This window comes from Staurois parvus, unplaced genomic scaffold (genome assembly GCF_062004578.1).
Source record: "Staurois parvus isolate SC_StPar_1 unplaced genomic scaffold, SC_StPar_1.0 ptg000503l, whole genome shotgun sequence".
Classification (NCBI taxonomy): domain Eukaryota; kingdom Metazoa; phylum Chordata; class Amphibia; order Anura; family Ranidae; genus Staurois; species Staurois parvus.
The window spans coordinates 1,341,779-1,361,560 of NW_028318299.1; the positions used below are offsets into that span (position 1 = coordinate 1,341,779).

At 47.0% G+C, this 19,782-nt stretch overlaps 1 protein-coding gene across 2 annotated transcripts; it reads left to right on the forward strand.

Moving 5' to 3' along the window:
* Positions 1–1,626: 1,626 nt before the first annotated feature.
* On the forward strand, positions 1,627–19,447 carry LOC149451976 (uncharacterized). 2 transcript variants are annotated; one of them, XM_089689926.1, is made up of 6 exons: positions 1,629–1,840; positions 6,358–6,877; positions 9,993–10,263; positions 13,750–13,971; positions 14,102–14,131; positions 19,288–19,447. In XM_089689926.1, the coding sequence occupies exons 3-6, from the start codon at positions 9,993–9,995 to the stop codon at positions 19,308–19,310; spliced, it is 546 nt and encodes a 181-aa protein (XP_089546052.1). In that variant the 5' UTR covers positions 1,629–1,840; positions 6,358–6,877; the 3' UTR covers positions 19,311–19,447. The 2 variants fall into 2 exon arrangements, with proteins under 2 accessions (XP_089546053.1, XP_089546052.1); XM_089689927.1 differs by lacking the exon at positions 6,358–6,877 and having other exon boundaries at positions 1,627–1,840.
* The last annotated feature ends 335 nt before the right edge of the window (positions 19,448–19,782 follow it).

The window sequence follows — 19,782 nt, forward strand, 5'->3', positions numbered from 1 at the left end:
CATGTGACCGCCATAATGACGTGTCACGGCGGTCACATGATCCCTAAACCCCGCCTGTCCCGCCTCCCGGCTTCTCAAATTCTTAAAAGGCCAGGAGGCGCCGGCGGGAAGGGGTTAAAGAAGTTTGTGCGGTGTCTTTGTCTTCTTTCTTTTTTTACCCCGGATTCACACCTGAGCGTATTCCGCAGCATTTTACAGAAATGTACTACAGTCCATTTAACATGATTTCCTATGGGACACATTCACATCTCCGAGTTTTCACCCGGTGCAATTTTTGAACAGGGACAAGCTAGGTTCACATCTGTGCGGGTGGTGCCACTGTTGGGCCCGCACAGATACCTGCAGCTGCACCACCACACAGAGGAATGCAGGACCCGCACAGATACCTGCAGCTGCACCACCCACACAGAGGAATGCGGGACCCGCACAGATACCTGCAGCTGCACCACCCACACAGAGGAATGGGGGACCCGCACAGATACCTGCAGCTGCACCACCCACACAGAGGAATGCGGGACCCGCACAGATACCTGCAGCTGCACCACCACACAGAGGAATGCGGGACCCGCACAGATACCTGCAGCTGCACCACCACACAGAGGAATGCGGGACCCGCACAGATACCTGCAGCTGCACCACCCACACAGAGGAATGCGGGACCCGTACAGATACCTGCAGCTGCACCACCCACACAGAGGAATGGGGGACCCGCACAGATATCTGCAGCTGCACCACCCACACAGAGGAATGCGGGACCCGTACAGATACCTGCAGCTGCACCACCCACACAGAGGAATGCGGGACCCGTGGGAGGTTTCCATTAATTCTAATGGCACACCGCCCGCACTGGAAATCGCAACTGTTCTGGGAACCTCGCTTCCCATGTGAGCTGTGATTTTCTGAGGAAGTGCAGGGACTTCTCTGCGTGTCCCGGTGGATGGGAGTCCATTCAAATGACTGGGCTCTCATGCCCGCGCAAATTGTGACATATATGAACCTGGCCTTAGGGACTTTTTTGAACGCAAAAAGTTGCGTGTTTGGTTCTATAGACTTCAATGGAAACGCTTCAGAAAAGCATGTAGTGCGTTTTTGCCATCTTTTTGATGCATTTTGTTTTTTAAATCTGCCTAGCAACAAAGAAAAAAAACAAAAACGCAACGCAAAATGCAATGCAGAAACGGATCAAACACAAACTGCAGAGGCGTGAACCGAGCCTTAATGTGGATTGTGGGATTGCTGGACTGATCCCTGCTGCAGGCACTTTGATCTGCGCAGCCGTGATTTATTCTTTCCTTTTTATTATATATATCATACATTTGATCCCATTAATATGAGAAAAATTGAACAAAAGAAACATTTTTGAACAAATTTCTACTAGTGTGTGGCCGGCTTAGAGGGATAGGCCAATAGGACAGCTTCGGTCTGTAAGAGGAATACAGAGGCTGGAGCTGAAGAGGTTACAAGTCCAGGATGATTGGTGGGGTGACGTCTTCCCTTGTAGAGGAGCGCCCCCTTCTGGTATCAGTTTTCCTGCCTGTAAACTGTTGATGAAGATTCTACTTTTTATTTGGCTGATTGACCCCCCCACCCCACCCCCCACCAGACTGGCTCTGAGGTTGGGGCCCCAGCACAGTGGACAGGACAGGCTCTGTCTGCAGAGTTCTCATGTCACTGATAGGAGTTGCAGCAATCTGACATGAAGCCAATGTGAAAGTGAAAGTGTCAGAGATTGTTCTCCACCCAGTTGTCACCGAGAAACAAGAAGAAGACAGTGAAGGCCACAGGTCCATGAAAGGGCTTCACCTGAGAATGTTGTAGATGGGAGCTGCGCAGACAGGAGGTATGTGACATACGTGTGTCATGCTGCGTCATGCCATAATGTCCATGTAACGCTAAGCTCTGTTGTATATGATGTATATATGTGTGTAACGTGTCAGTGCTGTGAGAGTACCTGTAGTAATAAGAATCCTGGGAACCCCTCATAATGGGCACAGTGGGTGTACAGACCCAGGAACTCAGCACAGGGATGGTGGGAACCCTTCATAATGGGCACAGCGGGTGTACAGACCTGGGAGCTCAGCACAGGGATGGTGGGAACCCCTCATAATGGGCACAGCGGGCGTACAGACCTGAGAACTCAGCACAGGGATGGCGGGAGCCCCTCATAATGGTCTATGATGGCTGTTCATTGTCAGAGAAGCTGAGTAGTGAAGCTGCATTGAGAATGATGAAGACATATTGTAGATACTGAGAAGTCCGTCACATGTGACCATCTACCAAACCCTGGCTCCTCCTCCATCACAGCCATTGGTACCTCCATGGGATTCTTCATCCCATGGTGGTGGAACGCCGGGGCCCAGTTGCAAGAGTAACCTTTGTGACCCTGGTAGTTCTGTCGCTAGTGTCAGTAAGTTTTTATTTTTTTTACAATTTTATATATTTTTTTGTAGGAGAAAAAGAAAGAAGGAAGGTAGAAAAGAAGGAAGCAGGGAAAGAACAAAGGAAGGAAAGAAAGAGGGCAAGAAGGAAGGCAGGAATGAAGGGAAAGAAGGAAGGAGGGAAAGAAGGAGAGTGAGAAAGAAAGAAAGAAAGAAAGAAAGAAAGAAAGAAAGAAAGAAAGAAAGAAAGAAAGAAAGAAAGAAAGAAAGGAGACAGACAGAGAGAGAAGGAAAGAATGAAGGAGGGAAATAAATAATCTATGTGTAAAGCGATGCACAAACTGTTGGCATTATATAAATCCTGTATAATAATAATAATGAGGGAAAGAAAGAAAAAGGGGTGAGAGAATACACAAGGCTGGCGGGGAATGTGGGCGGGTTAGACGCAGGAGGAGAGGGTGGGAGGAGGAGGGGCAGAACCACTTTTTTCTCTCCTCTCCTGTCTGTGGTTGGAGGGAAATTGTCAGCACTGGAGACAGAATATACTGACAGATGCTCTGCAGTGCTGCAGGAGATGAGGGGGGAGCATACAGGAGCCCAGGGCATGCAGGTGATGGATAGGAGGGGTAGCCAGGTGGCACATAGAGGAACCAAGAAATGCATGTTTCCTCTATGTGCCGCTCAGCCGTCCCTCCTCTCCAGGTGGCCCCGGCCCACTGGGCAAATGCCCAGTGTGCCTTATGGCCACTGACATCAATGATGGTGCACTATTTCTCCAACTGTCACGAATAATGGGGCACTATTCATCTCACTGACACCAACAAAGGGGCACTATTCCTCCGCCTAATACCAAAGATGCATTGTTTACTCCCACAGACTCCAGGACCATTTCTACTCCCAATGGCCATAGTTCAGTCCCCCTAAAGTCTAAAAGACATGAAAACTGGCTCTTTGGTTAGACATTTTAGAGACCTCCGGTCTAGCCAATACAATCTAGACACTAGTCACTAAATCTCCCTCTTTGGCTCTAACTATGGCCCATTTCCCAGCACTGTTCCAGCCACACGTGTTCCAATGCCCTTCATGGCCAGTCCAGTTCCCCCTCTCCAAGCCTGGAACTGCCCACCACTGCACTTCTCTGCCTGCAATCCTGACTCCAACTTGGTCTATCGCCTCGGACCCTAAACTGGCCCAACACCAGTAGAAGTTTTGTTTTTATAAGATTTGTTCAATTTTCCCTTGGTTAGTGAGATTAAATCTACGTTCATTTTCGATGGTAGAAATGAAAAAATCAAAAGGAACATGGTAGAAAGTTTTTCTTGAACAAGCAAATGCAATCTGTGAATGTGGTTTCATGAAAAATAGTACACTTTGTATTAATTTTGTCTTTATTGTAAGGAAACCGGTTTAACAGGTCTGGGATTCCATTCAAACAGAAGGTCTGAAGTAAATTGTAAGGGCCTTTGAACAAAAATAGCTGACTCAATGATGGCATTAAAGAATTTTGTGAGGAAGTGTTTTACTATGAATGTAGGGTCAGCTTTACTCTTAGACCTGTTTTTACCCCCCCCCCTCCCACTTTCCAGCCTACTTCAAAGCTTCCCTAGATACTCTTTTTGTCCAGTTAGTATTCCTCCTGTGATTCTTCTGCCTGGTTCTCCCATTCTTTTACTACAACCACCAATAGACTTACAGAACCCTACAAGACCCTTCAGCCACTCCACACCCGATGTGCCACTTCTTCTCCTGTATGGATGTAGCTGAAGTTTTGAGTTCCCCTATATTCCTGCACAGCCAGGCAACACGCATTTCCATACAGACTTGCATCCTGGAGACAGTAACCAGTCCTTGAGCTTGGGTTTTTAGATTTTAATGGGCTTGAACTAGGATGGGTGGAGGCATGTATGGGATGCCCAAGGATTTAGCAAATGAGGACAACTTCCTGGAATTATTTACAAGTCTCTTTGCACAAAAATCCTTGGAGAGCTAGCCAGACTCTCCTGGTGTACCAGTCCAGACACCAGATACTCCTCTATCGAGCTGTCTGAAGGAATCACTGTGCAGGGGATGCAGTGCCTCTCTGTTTAAGAGGAAACAGTCCTGGGTAAGAAGCTAATCCAGTTTCCAACCAAAGTGCTTTTCTCCCTTTACTGGGCCAGGGAGTGTGGGCGTACTCACTCAGTCCTCAACCTATGAGCTGTTGGGCTTGTGGCTGTTACCAGGCTTTTCGCTGGGCTACACAAATTGTCTTTGCTCTGGAGGCCGATGAGATCCTGAGTTTTCCTCCCATCCAGCTCCACAGCCTGTAGGTAGGCCCCTTCCTGGACCCCATCCCAGGCTCCACACTCCCCATGCTCAGTCCATCTTCCACCCAAACGCTCTCCTGCTACTGAGCAGGCCCAGTCACTTTTAAGGGCTGTCGTCCTGGGCCCATGCCAAGCCTCCCGCTGAGGATTGACCAAGATCCCTTGAGAGTGCAGACCAGCTCCTCCTCACCCCCTCCCCCTGAGCTCTAGAGACTCCAAGTCTCTAGATCAGGGGGAGGTATCAAGGGACTGGTCTGCAGAGCCTCTGAGCCCTGACCAAAATGTGACCCTGCTAACTATCACACCAGGCTACTATTCATCCTCTATCCCTAGCTAACTAGGAGTGTGCTACATGGAGATGCCAACAAGCTCAATCATGAAGCAGGGCACCTCTCCTATTGCTATGGCCTCCATTAACCCGGTAAGCTGAGAAGCTGCTATCCTTCCCCTTGGAAGATGTTTAGGCCCAAGCCATAACCTTCTGTTCATCTCAGAGAAAAATGTTACCATACTCACCACAGACAGCAAACTTGGCCATCATGGTGTCAGTACCAACTTTCCACATATGAATGCCCTTCAAAATCAAATTTTCTAGAATCTTCTACATTCCAGTCAGCTCCCTCCTTTACCCTTTATGGCTTTCCTTCTCCCTTTCCCAGCTGTCCATTCACTTAGCAGCCATCCTTGATCCCAGACTTCATTTCCCAGAAATATTTAGCTAATTACGTTTTATTAATAACCAATTATTTGTGCATCAAACTCCATTGCCTATTGGATTGATATATTGTCAAAAAAGTCCTTATCTTTGTCCTCATTGCCTAGACACAGTCTGGATCAATAGAGTTCTGGGATGTTGGCAAATTCATTTGACCACAATCCTTATGTAAGGCCGGCCATACACGTGTCGAATTCCAAACGATTTTTCATTCAAAAATCACATCTTTTTCTGGACCCACGTGTTGCCCCTTTGATTGATCTTGCATGTATTGCATCTTAATCCATATGACTATATTTTTGGCTTGCACAAAATAATGTGCACTATTTTATCCAAAACTATTCACTTTAACGTCCCCGTTACTACCTACCCATTCTCCTCCCTCCCTCCCCTCCTTTTTTTTTTTTTGTCTCTTTTACCCCTCCTCCCCCCCACTACCTCACTCTACATCTTTATCTTCTTCTCTAACTATTCTCCTTTCTGACTTTTCTTTCTCTCACACCTTTTATACCCCTTCATTGTTCATATATTCTATGCAGATATTGCATTTAATCTCCCATATAGGCGTGACTGATGTCACATGGCTCACATGTCCCTGCAATGGACGCACATATCATATCATATAAATGATCCTGTGCTAGCACTACCCAACACATCGCACCCCCTTAAGGGCTCACAAATACATAGGTCATTAAGCAATATACCCACTTTGATTCATCTATTATAGTCTTGGTATATACTGGTTTGCTATATACATGTGCAATAAGGAGATATTTCATCCCGATGTGTATTCTGGTTTAAACCCGCGGCCCGTCTGCATAACGGGATGCTACATGTGGTGTCTATGTTCGGACCGTGATCCGTTTTTTTATGTTACACCCTGCTTTTCTTCTAATAAAAGTATTTTTGGAAAAGAAAAATCACATCTTTGAATAATCGTTTGGATTTCCACCATTAGTGGGCGTCGGTCGATTTTCGTGCGGCCATCAAATTTGAGTGATCGAACATTTTCATCAAGGATGGGAGAATCGTGTGAGAAATATCACTGAAAAAGAAATAAGCATGAGCTGTGACCTGGAAAGAAAAGAAGATTTCCTCACCTGACTCTGATTGCTCTCCTGATACTGGTTCCTGACTTCGGCTCTGCTCCTGACCTTGGCTTTTCCTTCTGATTCTGTACCGTGCTGCCCGACTATTGATGACCCCGGCTATTCCATGACACTGGTCCTGTCTCTTGTCCTCATTACCTGCCTTGCTCTGGTGCACGCCTGATAATCTACAAGACCTGCTCTGCTTATTACTACTGTGCCTGAATCAGAGGATCATCAGCCTTCCAAGGTCATCATCTGCAAGAGCTGCAAACAACAACTACTGGCACTCTTGTTCCCCTGGGTCCTAGACTCCTTCTGTTCCAACTCCGCGGGGTCACGGCTAGTGACACAAGTGAGGCTGACCTCGTCATTTCAGTCTCCCATCAGGTACGTGACAGTCGCTGTTGGCCGGGCACGTAAGAGATCTCCTCCTCCCCACACAGCACATAGCTGAGATCAGTGTCCCTCCACACAGTGTGTAGCCGGCTACTGCAGCTGACAATCCAATCAGGAAATTTCACAGATCAGAACTGCAGCCAGCTACACACTGTGAAGATCGATGCTGTGAGGAATCTGATCTCAGCTATGTGTTATGTGGGGAGGAAAGGATCTGTTGATTGCCTTGTGTGCAGTGTGGTCAGTGCCGGGACAAAGTCATCCAGCACTCAAGGTGAAGGTGACACACTCTGCCCCCCCCCCCAAAAAAAAAAAATTTAAAAAACACAGCATTAATCAACACGCTCACCCCCTAAGCATAAATCCCTTCTGCATGCCCAAATTCTACTCAAACAAAAATTAAAGAATTTCCCATCCTCACAGTCCAAACCCCCCCTTCCAGCACAAATCTTTGCCCCCCAATTCCACCTTCCAGCTCAAATCCCCCAGTCCCTAACAAATCTTACATGTCCCTCCTAGCACACATCCTCTTTCCTTCCAAATCCCCCCTCCTAGTGAAAACTCTCTCCCCCAAATCCCCCCTCCTAGTGAAAACTCTCTCCCCCAAATCCCCCCTCCTAGTACAAACCATCTCCCCCAAATCCCCCCTCCTAGTACAAACCATCTCCCCCAAATCCCCCCTCCTAGTACAAACCATCTCCCCCAAATCCCCCCTCCTAGTACAAACCCTCTCCCCCAAATCCCCCCTCCTAGTACAAATTCTCTCCTAAAATCACCCCTCCTAGTACAAATTCCCCCATTTCTAGCACAAGCCCTCTCCCCCAAATCCCCCCCTCCTAGTACAAACTCTCTCCCCCAAATCCCCCCTCCTAGTACAAACCCTCTCCCCCAAATTCCCCCTCCTAGTACAAACCCTCTCCCCAAATCCCCCCTCCTAGTACAAATTCTCTCCTAAAATCTCCCCTCCTAGTACAAATTCCCCCATTTCTAGCACAGGCCCTCTCCCCCAAATCCACACTCCTAGCGTAAATCCTCTCCTCAAATCCCCCCTCCTAGCACAAATATTCCCCCCAAGTACAAATCCCCCCAATCCCCCCCCAGTACAAATTCCTTCCTAGTACAAATCACTCCTCCTAGTACAAATCCCCCCCTTCTAGTACAAATCCCCCCCCCCCCAAAAATTCCTCTTAGCACAACCGCCTACAAAATACTGTTCCCAGTACAAATCCCTGCATACCCAAATCACCCTGGTAGCACATGTCACCCCCTGTCTCTGGAGGAGATGGGTGGGGGGGGGGGTAATGAAGCCTTGTACCATCGGATGTAATAGAGATCCTATGTAACCTGCTGTACGGAGGATCACTATTATGACAGGAGGGGGAGATCAGAGATCCCGCACCTCCTCCCCGCTCTCCCCTCTCTGCCGCTCCTGTCTGGACTTATTACTTTAGATGTGGCTGGCCTTGAGTACAGGGATGGGGGGGAAGCTCAGCAGGCACAGCACAAAGTACATTGGAGGAGGGAGCTCCCAGCCTGGGGGGGGCACAACTGAAATTTGGGGGGCATAGCCCACCCCAGCACCCCCCTAGATCTGGCCATGATAAGGATCATGTCACTGCTACTTTTACAAGGTAATATCTGGCTATGCAAAGGCATTTGGTGCACACAAAGCACATTTCTATCCTTTATGGCTATTGAGGAATATATTTAAATAATGTTTTTGTGCCCAGAGTTCAGCTTTATCCACTTCCCGACCACCCTGTAGAAGAACTCCAGCTGCAGGGCTGCGTATATATATGTGATTTTGTATTTCCGGGTAGGGGGCGTGCTTACTCAGTAAAACACACACAACACACAGTTAACCCTTTGATCGCCCAAGATGTTAACCCCTTCCTGCCCAGTGCTATTAGTACAGTATCAGTACTCTTTATTAGCACTGATCACTGTATTGGTGTCAGTGGCAGTTAGACAGCTGCCACCCAGGGTCAGAATGCCTGTCACAGTCCCGGAGAAAATAATAACGTGCTGGTGAGCTCAGCAACATAAAAAGGCATGGACGTCCACAGAAGACAACAGTGGTGGATGATCGCAGGATCCTTCTATGGAAAAGAAAAACCCATTCACAACATCCAGACAAGCAAAGGAGGTGGGCGTATCATTGTCAAAGTCAACAGGCAAGAGAAGACTTCACGAAAGCAAATTTACACGTATTGGAATTTTTTTTAGCAAAGACACGAAGCAGAGTACATTTTGGCCTAAATTTATGAAGAAATTTGATTTTTTTTAATTTTTTTTTGCTGGACATGTTTAATAGCAAAAAGTCAAAAACATTTTTTGTTTATAGCGCAAAAACTAAAAAATGCAGAAGTGATCAAATACCACCGAAAGAAAGCTCAATTTGTGAGAAAAAAGGACGTAAATTTCATATGGGTGCAGCGTTGCATGACCGTGCAATTGTCAGTTAAAGTAATACAGTGCTGTATCGCAAAAAAATGGCCCAGTCAAGAAGGGGTGTGGAAACTTCTGGGGGGCAAGGGCTTAAAGGAGCAGCATGGCCAAGGCATTTTTGGCCATACGTCTCCTGTGGGTCACACAAGTGCAGTTCAGTCCTGCACTCCTGTGACCCATTTTCAGCTGACAGCATGCTAGGCCCCTCTGTTGGCTTATGTCACAGAGCCGGTCAAGGCTCAGCAAAGATCCTGACCATATGGAAGGGATCCGCCCAGAAGCCTGGGCTGACAGCCCGCTCAGCCTCTCAGTGAGCCACTGAGAGTCTAGCCACTCCCACCCCAACACAGCCCAGTGCTCCAGAGAGCGTTGGAGGGGAGGGGCAGAGTGTCGGTGACTGACAGTCATTGGCTCTCTGCAGGCTAAAGACCGAGAGCTGAGCGATCAACGTTGTTTAACCACTCAGTTCTCAGTCATACAGGTGGCAGGGCAACCATCTAGGTGAGTATGATTTTTTTCCTCTTAGATCAGGCACATCACTTCACTAGTATGAACAGAGATCTGGATTATTGTTGAATAAACCATAAAATGCAAGCAATGAAATAAACATCGTTTACCATGTTCTCCGATCATGACTTATGTCTGTTGGTTATTCCAGATGGGGACAATAAAGGTGGCAATCTGTTCCAGAGACAGTGAACAGAATTATGAATGGCTGATAGATTTTCTAGAGCAGAGAATGTGTCGGAGAACAAAGATCAAGGCCCGGCCTGTGTTCATAAACAATACTGCGTCTCAGTTTCATCAAGAGGTCTCCGGGTATGACTTCGCCATCTTGTATCATACTAAGAAGCGTGGGAGGATAAATATCACCAACGTGACCGGCTCCCTCTATGACGACGAGCTGAAATTTCTTCATAGAAGGTTTAGTAAGTAATAGATGTTTTTCTTCTTACATGTATTGTTGTGCTACCCCCGCAGGGGCTGCAGATGGTAACTGGTTCCTTCCCCCAAGCAGTGCAAGACCACCAAGTCACACAGGCAACAGTCCTTCAATTCTGTCTCCAATGATAGTCTAGGGGTTGTCTTTTTAAAGTATATTTCTTGAAGAACTTGAGAAGAGAGTGGAATTAGGGTGGCATGGGATTCTCAAGGCACATTGAATAGTAACAGGAGGAGACACCTGTCTAGGCTAGGCTGCTCTGAACAGTCTTGTAGGCCAGGGGTTAAAAGGAATGGCCAGAACTGAGACCTGTAAGGGTTGTCTCATAAAGAGCTATTGCTGGCACTTACCCTTCGAACAGCAGTCACTTGGATCTTAAGCACAGGTCTATTCTCACAATTCCTCTCCAGGACAGCTGAAGTCCCCCAGTTTCCTCTAGACATCATTAATTAAAAATCAAAAAAAGGTATGAGATGAGTCAGCGGCGTATTTACCACAGAGGCAAACAAGGCATTTGCCTTAGGCGGCAAGTTTCAGGGGAGCAGCGCTGCCCCTCAGAAGAAGGGGCATATGTGGCAGAGATGGGGACCTGGTGAAGTACTGTTTGAGCTCCACCATGGTAACCTAGGAGGCTGAGCGCTGCTGGAGGGTGTAAGCCCATGGAAGACACTGGGCTTGACTTTCATTCCAGAGAGGGTGCTGCAGTTAGTGCTTGAATCTCTCTCTCTGGTTGGTGGTGGTGGTGGGGGGTGCACAATTTTAGTGTTCTTTCCTCAGAATGTACCAAACTGTTGCTTTGGCCCCTCCTAATGTTGCTGCAATCTCTCTGATGGATGTTTCGTTTTTGAAGCCTTACAATGGCCTGTTTCACTGAATTGACGGCTCCTTTGAACTCATGATGTAGGTTCACAGCAATAGATTCCAACTGCAAATCCCACACTTAGAATCAACTCCAGACCTCTTACCTGCTTAATTGATGAAGAAATAACAAAAGAGTAGCCCACACCTGGCCATGAAACAGTGTTTGATTCAATTGTCCATTTACTTTTGGTCCCTTGGAAAAGGGGGGATGGCTACTCTTAAGAGTTTAAAAAATCAGAGCGCTCATGGCGAATGTCCAGAATAAAAACCAGTAATGTTCATAACCAGCAGACAATATAGAACAGTTTAATGGAGCAATAAAAGCAAGAATCACCGTAAGGATGTATCCAGGAATGGAGGTCATACAGGGATCAGTGCAAACCATAGACTGAAGGAATGATGGGAGCGGCTTACTGTGTTGTAGGCATGACAATGGAGAGCCTGGATGGTGAGCTCAATAGATGGAAGGTGAAGGAGCCACAATTGATGGTATGCAGGTGACCAAGGCCAGCGCTCTGAGAGAGACCCCACAGGGGGGATGAGAGGAGCAGGATGGACCTCCTCGGTTGCCGGAGATTGCGCACCGCAAGTGATGTCACGGCACACCGGAAGCCAGGAAGAACCATCAGAAATCCTCAGTAGGAAGGAGACCACTCGCAACAAGTCCTGGTTACCATGACGACGTGTTTTTCATGATATAGTACTTTGTCACAGACCAGAAAAAAAAAGAAGGGGGGGAGGAGTTTGTAGATATATTGGATATATGTACACTCACCGGCCACTTTATTAGGTCCACCTGTTCAATTGATTGGTAACACGAATTGCTAATCAGCCAATCACATGGCAGCAACTCAATGCATTTAGGCATCTAGACGGGGTGAAGACAACTTGCTGAAGTTCAAACCGAGCATCAGAAAGGGGAAGAAAGGGGATTTCAGTAACTTTGACTGTGGTGTGGTTGTTGGTGCCAGACAGGCTGGTCTGAGTATTTCATAAACTGCTGATCTACTGGGATTTTCACTCACAGCCATCTCTAGGGTTTACCGAGAATGGTCCAAAAGAGAGAAAACATCCAGTGTGCGGCAGTTGTGTGGAGGAAAATGCCTTTTTGAGGTCAGAGGACAGAGAAGAATGGGCAGACTGGTTCCAGATGATTGAAAAGCAACAGTAACTCCAATAACCCCTTGTTACACCCAAGGTATGCAGAATACCCTCTCTGAACACACAACACGTCCAACCTTGAAGCAGATGGGCTACAGCAGCAGAAGACCACACCGGGTGCCACTCCTGTTAGCTAAGAACAGGAAACGAAGGCTACAATTTGCAGAGGCTCACCAAAATTTGATAATAGAAGATTGGAAAAATGTTGCCTGGTCTCATGAGTCTCAATTTCAGCTGCAACATTCAAATAGCAAGGGCAGAATTTGGCGTAAACAACATGAAAACATGGATCCATCCTGCCTTGTATCAATGGTTCAGTCTGGTGGTGGTGTCATGGTGGGGGGTTATCCATCCTGCCTTGTATCAGTGGTTCAGGCTGGTGGTGGTGGTGTCATGGTGTGGTGGATCCATCCTGCCTTGTATCAATGGTTCAGGCTGGTGGTGGTGGTGTCATGGTGTGGTGGATCCATCCTGCCTTGTATCAATGGTTCAGGCTGGTGGTGGTGGTGTCATGGTGTGGGGGATCCATCCTGCCTTGTATCAACGGTTCAGGCTGGTGGTGGTGGTATCATGGTGTGGGGGATCCATCCTGCCTTGTATCAACGGTTCAGGCTGGTGGTGCTGGTTTCATGGTGGGGGGGGGGGGGGGATTTGCCTGGCACTAGCAAGGTGGACATAATAAAGTGTATATTAGCAGTATGAATAAGCCTTATATAAGCCTCACCTCAGAGAGATTAAAGCCACAAAAGGGAAGTTTCTCTAGTACACAATCAATAATTTCACAAAGCCAATGCAAAATTCACCATGCTTTTATTGGTGAGCACCAAGTGGCTTGTTCACCATGCTTCCAATGGTGAGTACCAAGTGGTTTGTTCACCATGCTTCCAATGGTGAGTACCAAGTGGTTTGTTCACCATGCTTCCAATGGTGAGCACCAAGTGGCTGTTTCACCATGCTTCAAACAGCAAGCTACAAGCGGTTGGTTCGCCATGCTTCCAAAAGTGAGCAGCAAGCGGTTGGTTTGCCGTGCTTCCAATGGCGAGCACCAAGCGGTTGTTTCGGCGTGCTTCCAATGGCGAGTACCAAGCGGTTGGTTCATCGTGCTTCCAATGGTGAGCACCAAGTGGTTGGTTCGCCATGCTTCCAATGGTGAGCACCAAGCGGTTTGTTCATCGTGCTTCCAATGGTGAGCACCAAGCGGTTTGTTCATCATGCTTCCAATGGTGAGCACCAAGCGGTTGGTTCATCATGCTTCCAATGGTGAGCACCAAGCGGTTGGTTCGTCGTGCTTCCAATGGTGAGCACCAAGCGGTTGGTTTGCGATGCTTTAATACACGGGATTAATTGGTTTAACACAACTTTAAACAGCTGAATCGAACGGGGGACCGCCCACCACTCAGAATTCACCCCGTGTACAGCTGGATTATTGAATTTGTATTTTTCCTTTAAGGAGGGAAGAATGTTGTGGTGATTGATGATCTGGAGAACAGTGAGGACAGTGAAAAGCAGAGAATCTTAGATGAACAGGATGACCTGCGTACATATGCTTCGGGAGTATTCCTCTTCACCCAGAGGGACAAAAATCAAACTGAAAATCCTTTGAAGAAAATGGAGAATAACAATGTGCGAAAGAACCTGAAGAAATTAAGGAAGTACATTAAGAAAAGCAAACGTATGTAAAATTGTATACAACTCCCCACCCCCCCCCCCCCACAAAGTACACATACTATATACCGTATACATGTATGTACAATTCATGAACAATGCGTCATACAACTCGCCTATTTTCATTTTCATTTCAGGCAGAGGAGATCCATCTAGATTCAGAGAAGGTAAGGTCAGCTGAATGTCGGAGTGAGTGTCTTTATTGGCGACACATCCTGGTCACCTGACTTTTCTTGTCTGCGCTCAAAGCTCAACTCCAATTTCTGCAAAATTTGTAACAAAAGAAAAGGCTCAGTTCACCTTTAGGCTCCATGCACACACATGTGATTTTTAAGCTCCAAAAAAGCTGTTCTCAGCATTTATTTTCTGCTCCTGGAAGCTGAATAGTGTTCTCCTATGTGTCCGTGCGCACTGCTTTAGTCTAGTCGCGTTTTTTGAGTTTCAGCTTCTAGAAGCAGCAAAAAATGGTTTCTGTAGAGTTTTTTGGAGTGTTTTTCCAGTAGAAAAAAAATGCTGAACGCTCCTAAGGCTCCATGTACACAGCTTAAAAAACGCTGGATAAAAAAATGCTGGTAATAGTGTTTTACAGGAGCGTTTAGGAGCATTAGACATAGAAACAGAAAAGTGACGGCAGAAAAAGACTAAATGGTCCATCCAGTCTGCCCATCTTTTTGTTTATTTTATTTTGGGGGGGAGGGGGGGTGTTTGGGATTTTTTTGGTTTTGTTTTGTTTGTTTTTTGTTCTCTGTTCTTTGCTGGAGCTGAGCATGGGAGGAGGAGACACGGGAACTAGAGAGCAGGAGGTGTTGGGAGGGTAGAAGAGAGTGTGTTTGGGTGATATTTTGAGACCAGGTTGGTGAAGTAGCCGGGGCGGAGTTGTGGATGGCTCTGCTAATGCTCCTAAATGCTTTTAACGCTCCTAGCAGATTGTTTTCTACCTTTACTGTAAAAATGCTAATAAACCGCTAACGCTCCTAAACGCTACTAAAACGCTCCTAGTGGGGTTTTTCTAGCTTTTTTTTGTATATGTACTGTAAAAACACTAAGAAAATGCTAATGATTCTAAACACTTCCAAATGCTTCTAAATGCTACAAAAATGCTCCAAGTGGGGTTTTTTCTAGTTTTATTTTTTTCTACACGTACTGTAAAAATGCTAAGAAAATGCTAATACTCCTAAATGCTTCCAAATGCTGCTAAATGCTCCTAGAGGGCTTTTTTCTAGCTTTTTATTTCTATATGTACTGTAAAAACACTAATAAAATGCTAATGCTTCTAAACACTTCTAAAACTCTCTTAACAGAATTTTTCTAGCTTTTTTTCTATATGTACTATAAAAATGCTAATAAAATAATAATGCTTCTAAATGATACTAAAACACTCCTAGTGGGGTTTTTTTCTAGCTTTTTTCTATATGTACTGTAAAAATGCTAAGAAAATGTTAATGCTTCTAAACGCTTCTAAATGCTCTTAAATGCAACTAAAATGCTCCTAGTGGCTTTTTTTTCTATATGTACTGTAAACACGCTAATAAAATGCTAATTCTTCTAAATACTACTAAAACGCTCCTAGTGTTTTTTTTTTTCCTAGCTTTGCTTTCTATATGTACTGTAAAAATGGTAATAAACGCTTCTAATTGCTACTAAAACGCTCCTAGCATCTGTTTTCTAGCTTTTTTTTCTATATGTTCTGTAAAAACGCGAATAAAATTTTAACGCTTCTAAATGCTACTATAACGCTCCTAGTGTTTTGTTTTTTTTATATATGTAAAAATGCTAATAAAGCGCTAATCCTCCTAAACACTTCTACTAAAAAATGCTATTAGCAGCTGTTTTTGCTGCATTTTTTAGCATAGAAGATACTAGTATGCATGGAGCCTTACCATACACCTGCCTATGCCGATAAAAACAAACTGTGCAGCTTTGAGTGAAGTTGAGCGTTGCCCTTGTTATAGGCGTCAGCCATTTATGCGCCTCCTGAAGGCTGACTGAAAAACTCTCAGAGATATCCCCCACCCCACCCCCCACCCCCTCCTTGTCAGGACTTGTTGCTCAGGCATTGCTAAGCGCCTCCCAGCCGTTATTGTTCACCTTCACAATCAGAGGAGTGAGTTGGTATCTTTCTCTCCTCTGAGAGGTCTCAGCATTTGAGACCTCACTCCTAGGATGGGTGGAGGTGAACAGTAAGAGCTGGGAGCGTCTTAGCAACCTCCTAGCAACAAGGCAGGACAGGATGATGATAGCTCTGGGAGTTGTTCAGTCCAGGGGTGGACTGACCATTTGGAAACTCGGGCACTGCCCGAGGGCCGGGGGTCAGTAGGGGGCCCCATGAGATGCCCCTGGTACCTTTTTCATAGGCTTTTTTGAGTGTGGACAAGGACACAGGGGCCCCATGATCCCCTATTGCCCGGGGGCCCCATGAGTTGTCAGTCCACCCCTGGTTCAGTTAGTCTTCTAGAGACACATGAATGGCCTACATCTACAGCAAGGGCAATATTCAACTTTATTCTCCGTTTGTCTATCAGCCGGCTCCCCTTGCCTTCATAGGCAGATTTTTGGTAAAAGGTGGACTGCGCCTTTAAGGAAAAAGAAAACAAAAATCAACCGTGGCCGTTAGTGATGAGCTGAGGTTCAAGATGATCATTCGGTGATCTGTCACATGATGGCGGACTGTTCGTCTAATCAGCTGCAACCAGAAAACTTTCCGCCCTGCAACTGTCACAACAAAGGGGCGGGGATTCTGGTCTCAATATTGACCTAATATGGTCATATTAGGTCACTGATGTCACCAACATCCCCACCCCTTTGTTGCGGAGCAGAAAATTTACTAGCCTCAGCTGATTGGGCCAGCGGCCTGCGATTATGTGACAGGGATTTGTGCTAGGGGAGGGGGATTGGGGGGGATTTGTGCTGGGGGAGGGGGATTGGGGGGATTTGTGCTAGGGGAGGGGGGTTGGGGGGGATTTGTGCTAGGGGAGGGGGATTGGGGGGGATTTGTGCTAGGAGAGGAGATTGGGGGGATTTGTGCTCGGAGAGGGGGATTGGGGGGGATTTGTGCTAGGGGAGGGGGATTGGGGGGGATTTGTGCTCGGAGAGGGGGGGGGGATTTGTGCTAGGGGAGGGGGATTGGGGGGGATTTGTGCTCGGAGAGGGGATTTGGGGAATTTGTGCTCGGAGAGGGGGTGGAGGATTTGGAGTGAATTGTGTGTTAGGAGGGGGGATTTGGGTGGAGAGGAAGGATTTGTGCTGGGGAGGGTAATTTGGAGGGAGTTTGCTAGGAGGTGGGATTTATACTGTGGGGGGGGGGGGAATGGATGGTTGCTAGAGTGGAAAATTTGAGGGGAAAGAGGATATATGCTAGGAGGGCTGAAGTAGAACTACAAATGAAGTTTTATTTTATTTTTTTTGGGGGGGGGGTGAAAGTAGCTGCTTTGCCCAGGGCTCATAATAGTCTAGCACCGGTTCTGATTACAGCAAGCTGCTACATTCAGATCCAGGGAATGATTGTTATTTAAACAGACAATTATTTAGCGAAGATATTGGTGTATTGATCGGCGTGTTCCAGGCTTGGCTTTGGGTCACAATTACATGACAATTGTCAGTGCCAGGAACCCTACACAGGGCTGAAAGACAGAATAGACAGAATAGACAGAATAGACAGGAGTGCGGGAACCCAACTAACATTCACAGTAACATTTTATTAAAATAGACAAAAAGCATCCAGTACTGACATGGAGGTAATTGTAGGTCAGCATGAGCACCGCCACTGTAGTGCCTTGTAACAGAAGGAAGACACCTCCATCCCTATAGTAAACCATTGCACCCAGGGCAGCTGCCCCTCCTGCCCACCCCTTGTCCCATCCCTGGCTAGATGTCTGCCAAGTGCAGCATCCACCGCCACTCTACTGCCTTGTAACAGAAGGAAGGCACTGCCATCCCTACAATAAACCACTGCGCCCACGGAAGATTCCCTTGCCTCCCAGCCCTGGCTAGATGTCTGCCAAGTACAGCGTCCACTACCACTGCACTGCCTCGTAACAGAAGGAAGGCACCACCATCTCTACAGTAAAACACTGTGCCCGGGGCAGCTGCCCCTCCCGCCCACACCTTGTCCCAACCTTGACTAGATGTCTGCCAGGTGCAGTGTCCTCTGCCACTCTACTGCCTTGTGGCAAGGCTCTACGTCAATTAGAAGGGGCGGTAATGTGCTTCAAAATGCATTACTGATTAACGTTGAGCCTTGCCACAAGGCAGTACACTGGTGGTGGACACTGCATCTGGCAGACGTCTAGCCAGGACTGGGACAGGGGGTGGGCAGGAGGGGCGGCTGCCCTGTGCACACTGGTTTGCTGTAGGGATGGCGGTGCTTTCCTTCTGTTACAAGGTAGTATACTGTCAGCGGATGCTGCACTTCTAGCCATTACTGGGACGGGGGGGGGGGGTGGGAGGGGCGGCTGCCCTGGGCACACAGGTTTACTGTAGGGATGGGGTGATTTCCTTCTGTTCCAAGGCTGACAGGAGTAATGAAAGCGGCAAAGACAAGCGAGTGACTGCTGAGAGTAGAATCCCCTAAGTTTGCACATCATAAACAGTGGGGGGGGGGGGGGGGGTGCAGTTTAGCATCTTTGCCCTGGATGACCTTGTCCCAGCACTACATCCCACTGTGCCCTGAGTGGGTCCCTCTGAGCCGACATGGAGATCAGGAGCTGCCACCCCTGTATTGCAGCCTTGTGACATCCTGGTCTGTACACCTCATGCTGACCTTCAGTTACCTCCATGTCAGTACTGAATGTTTTTTATCTATTTTAATGAAATGTTACTGGGAATATTATTTGTTTTCCCGCACTCCTGTCCTTTCTGTCTTTTCTGTTTTTGAGTCTTTGTTGCATCGGCCCAGATCTTATTAGAAAGCTGAAGGCCCCTTGGAGTTCACATTGGTTACCCCATCCCCTGCCCTCTGGGACACTCTGCTGTTGCCAGGCTATCTACTGGACATTGGAAGCTGGGACTTGTTGTGCGCTGTGGTGGTCTGTTTTTTCTTTTCTATACAGGGATGAGGACTGTTTTCACAGTGGGGCTACCCCTCTGGAAGGACGTGCGAGGTGTCGCTGAGAGACATGCTGCAAAAACATCACCTCGTCATCCGGCCAGTGAGGGGGTCACACGATGGAAACAGACGGGTTCTGCCATGTATAGTGAGTGACAAGTCTCCGGGGTCAGGATTGCCAGTCTGCCATGGCCCTTATGTTTGTTTCCGGACCCAGCTAGGACAATACATTCATTCTCATTCTTGATAAATGTAACACATTGCTTTTCTCTTCTACAGGAGAAACAAGAGAAAGGGAATAGTAAGAGGGAATGACTATTATAAGATCCCCGACACTTTGAGAAGACTGCGAGGTCAACGTTGAATCTCAAAGATTGTAAAGATTAATTATGGATTTCTGTAACCTTCAATCTTATCTGTATAAAAGATTACAATGTAACTCATCCCCTATTATTCTATTGTCCCCAAATACTCGGGGTCAGGGTTTTTCACCCAGGGTTCCTCCAGAGGTTGCTAGGGGTTCCTTGGGCAGTGAGCAGTTTCTGCCTCTCAGACAACATCCCACTGACACCATTGATCACTACCCCCGTAGGAGTCGCTGAGTTTTGGGTCCCCCTAAGCTAGGCACGGCCAGGCAACACACATTTTCTCCACATCTTTACATGCACAGAGTTAGTAAAACAGTCATCAAGCTGGTTTTTAGTTGTTTTTATTGAGGGGTTAATAACTTGGATGGAGTCTAGGGGTACATGGGATGCCCAAGGAAGTGTAAAA

Bases quoted from the DNA above. Each gene is read 5' to 3' on its own strand.
- LOC149451976 (XM_089689927.1), top strand. From the start codon at position 9,993: ATGGGGACAATAAAGGTGGCAATCTGTTCCAGAGACAGTGAACAGAAT. The intron at 10,264-13,749 runs GTAAGTAATAGA...TTTTCCTTTAAG, and splicing joins ATTTCTTCATAGAAGGTTTA to GAGGGAAGAATGTTGTGGTG. The intron at 14,132-19,287 runs GTAAGGTCAGCT...TCTCTTCTACAG, and splicing joins TCCATCTAGATTCAGAGAAG to GAGAAACAAGAGAAAGGGAA.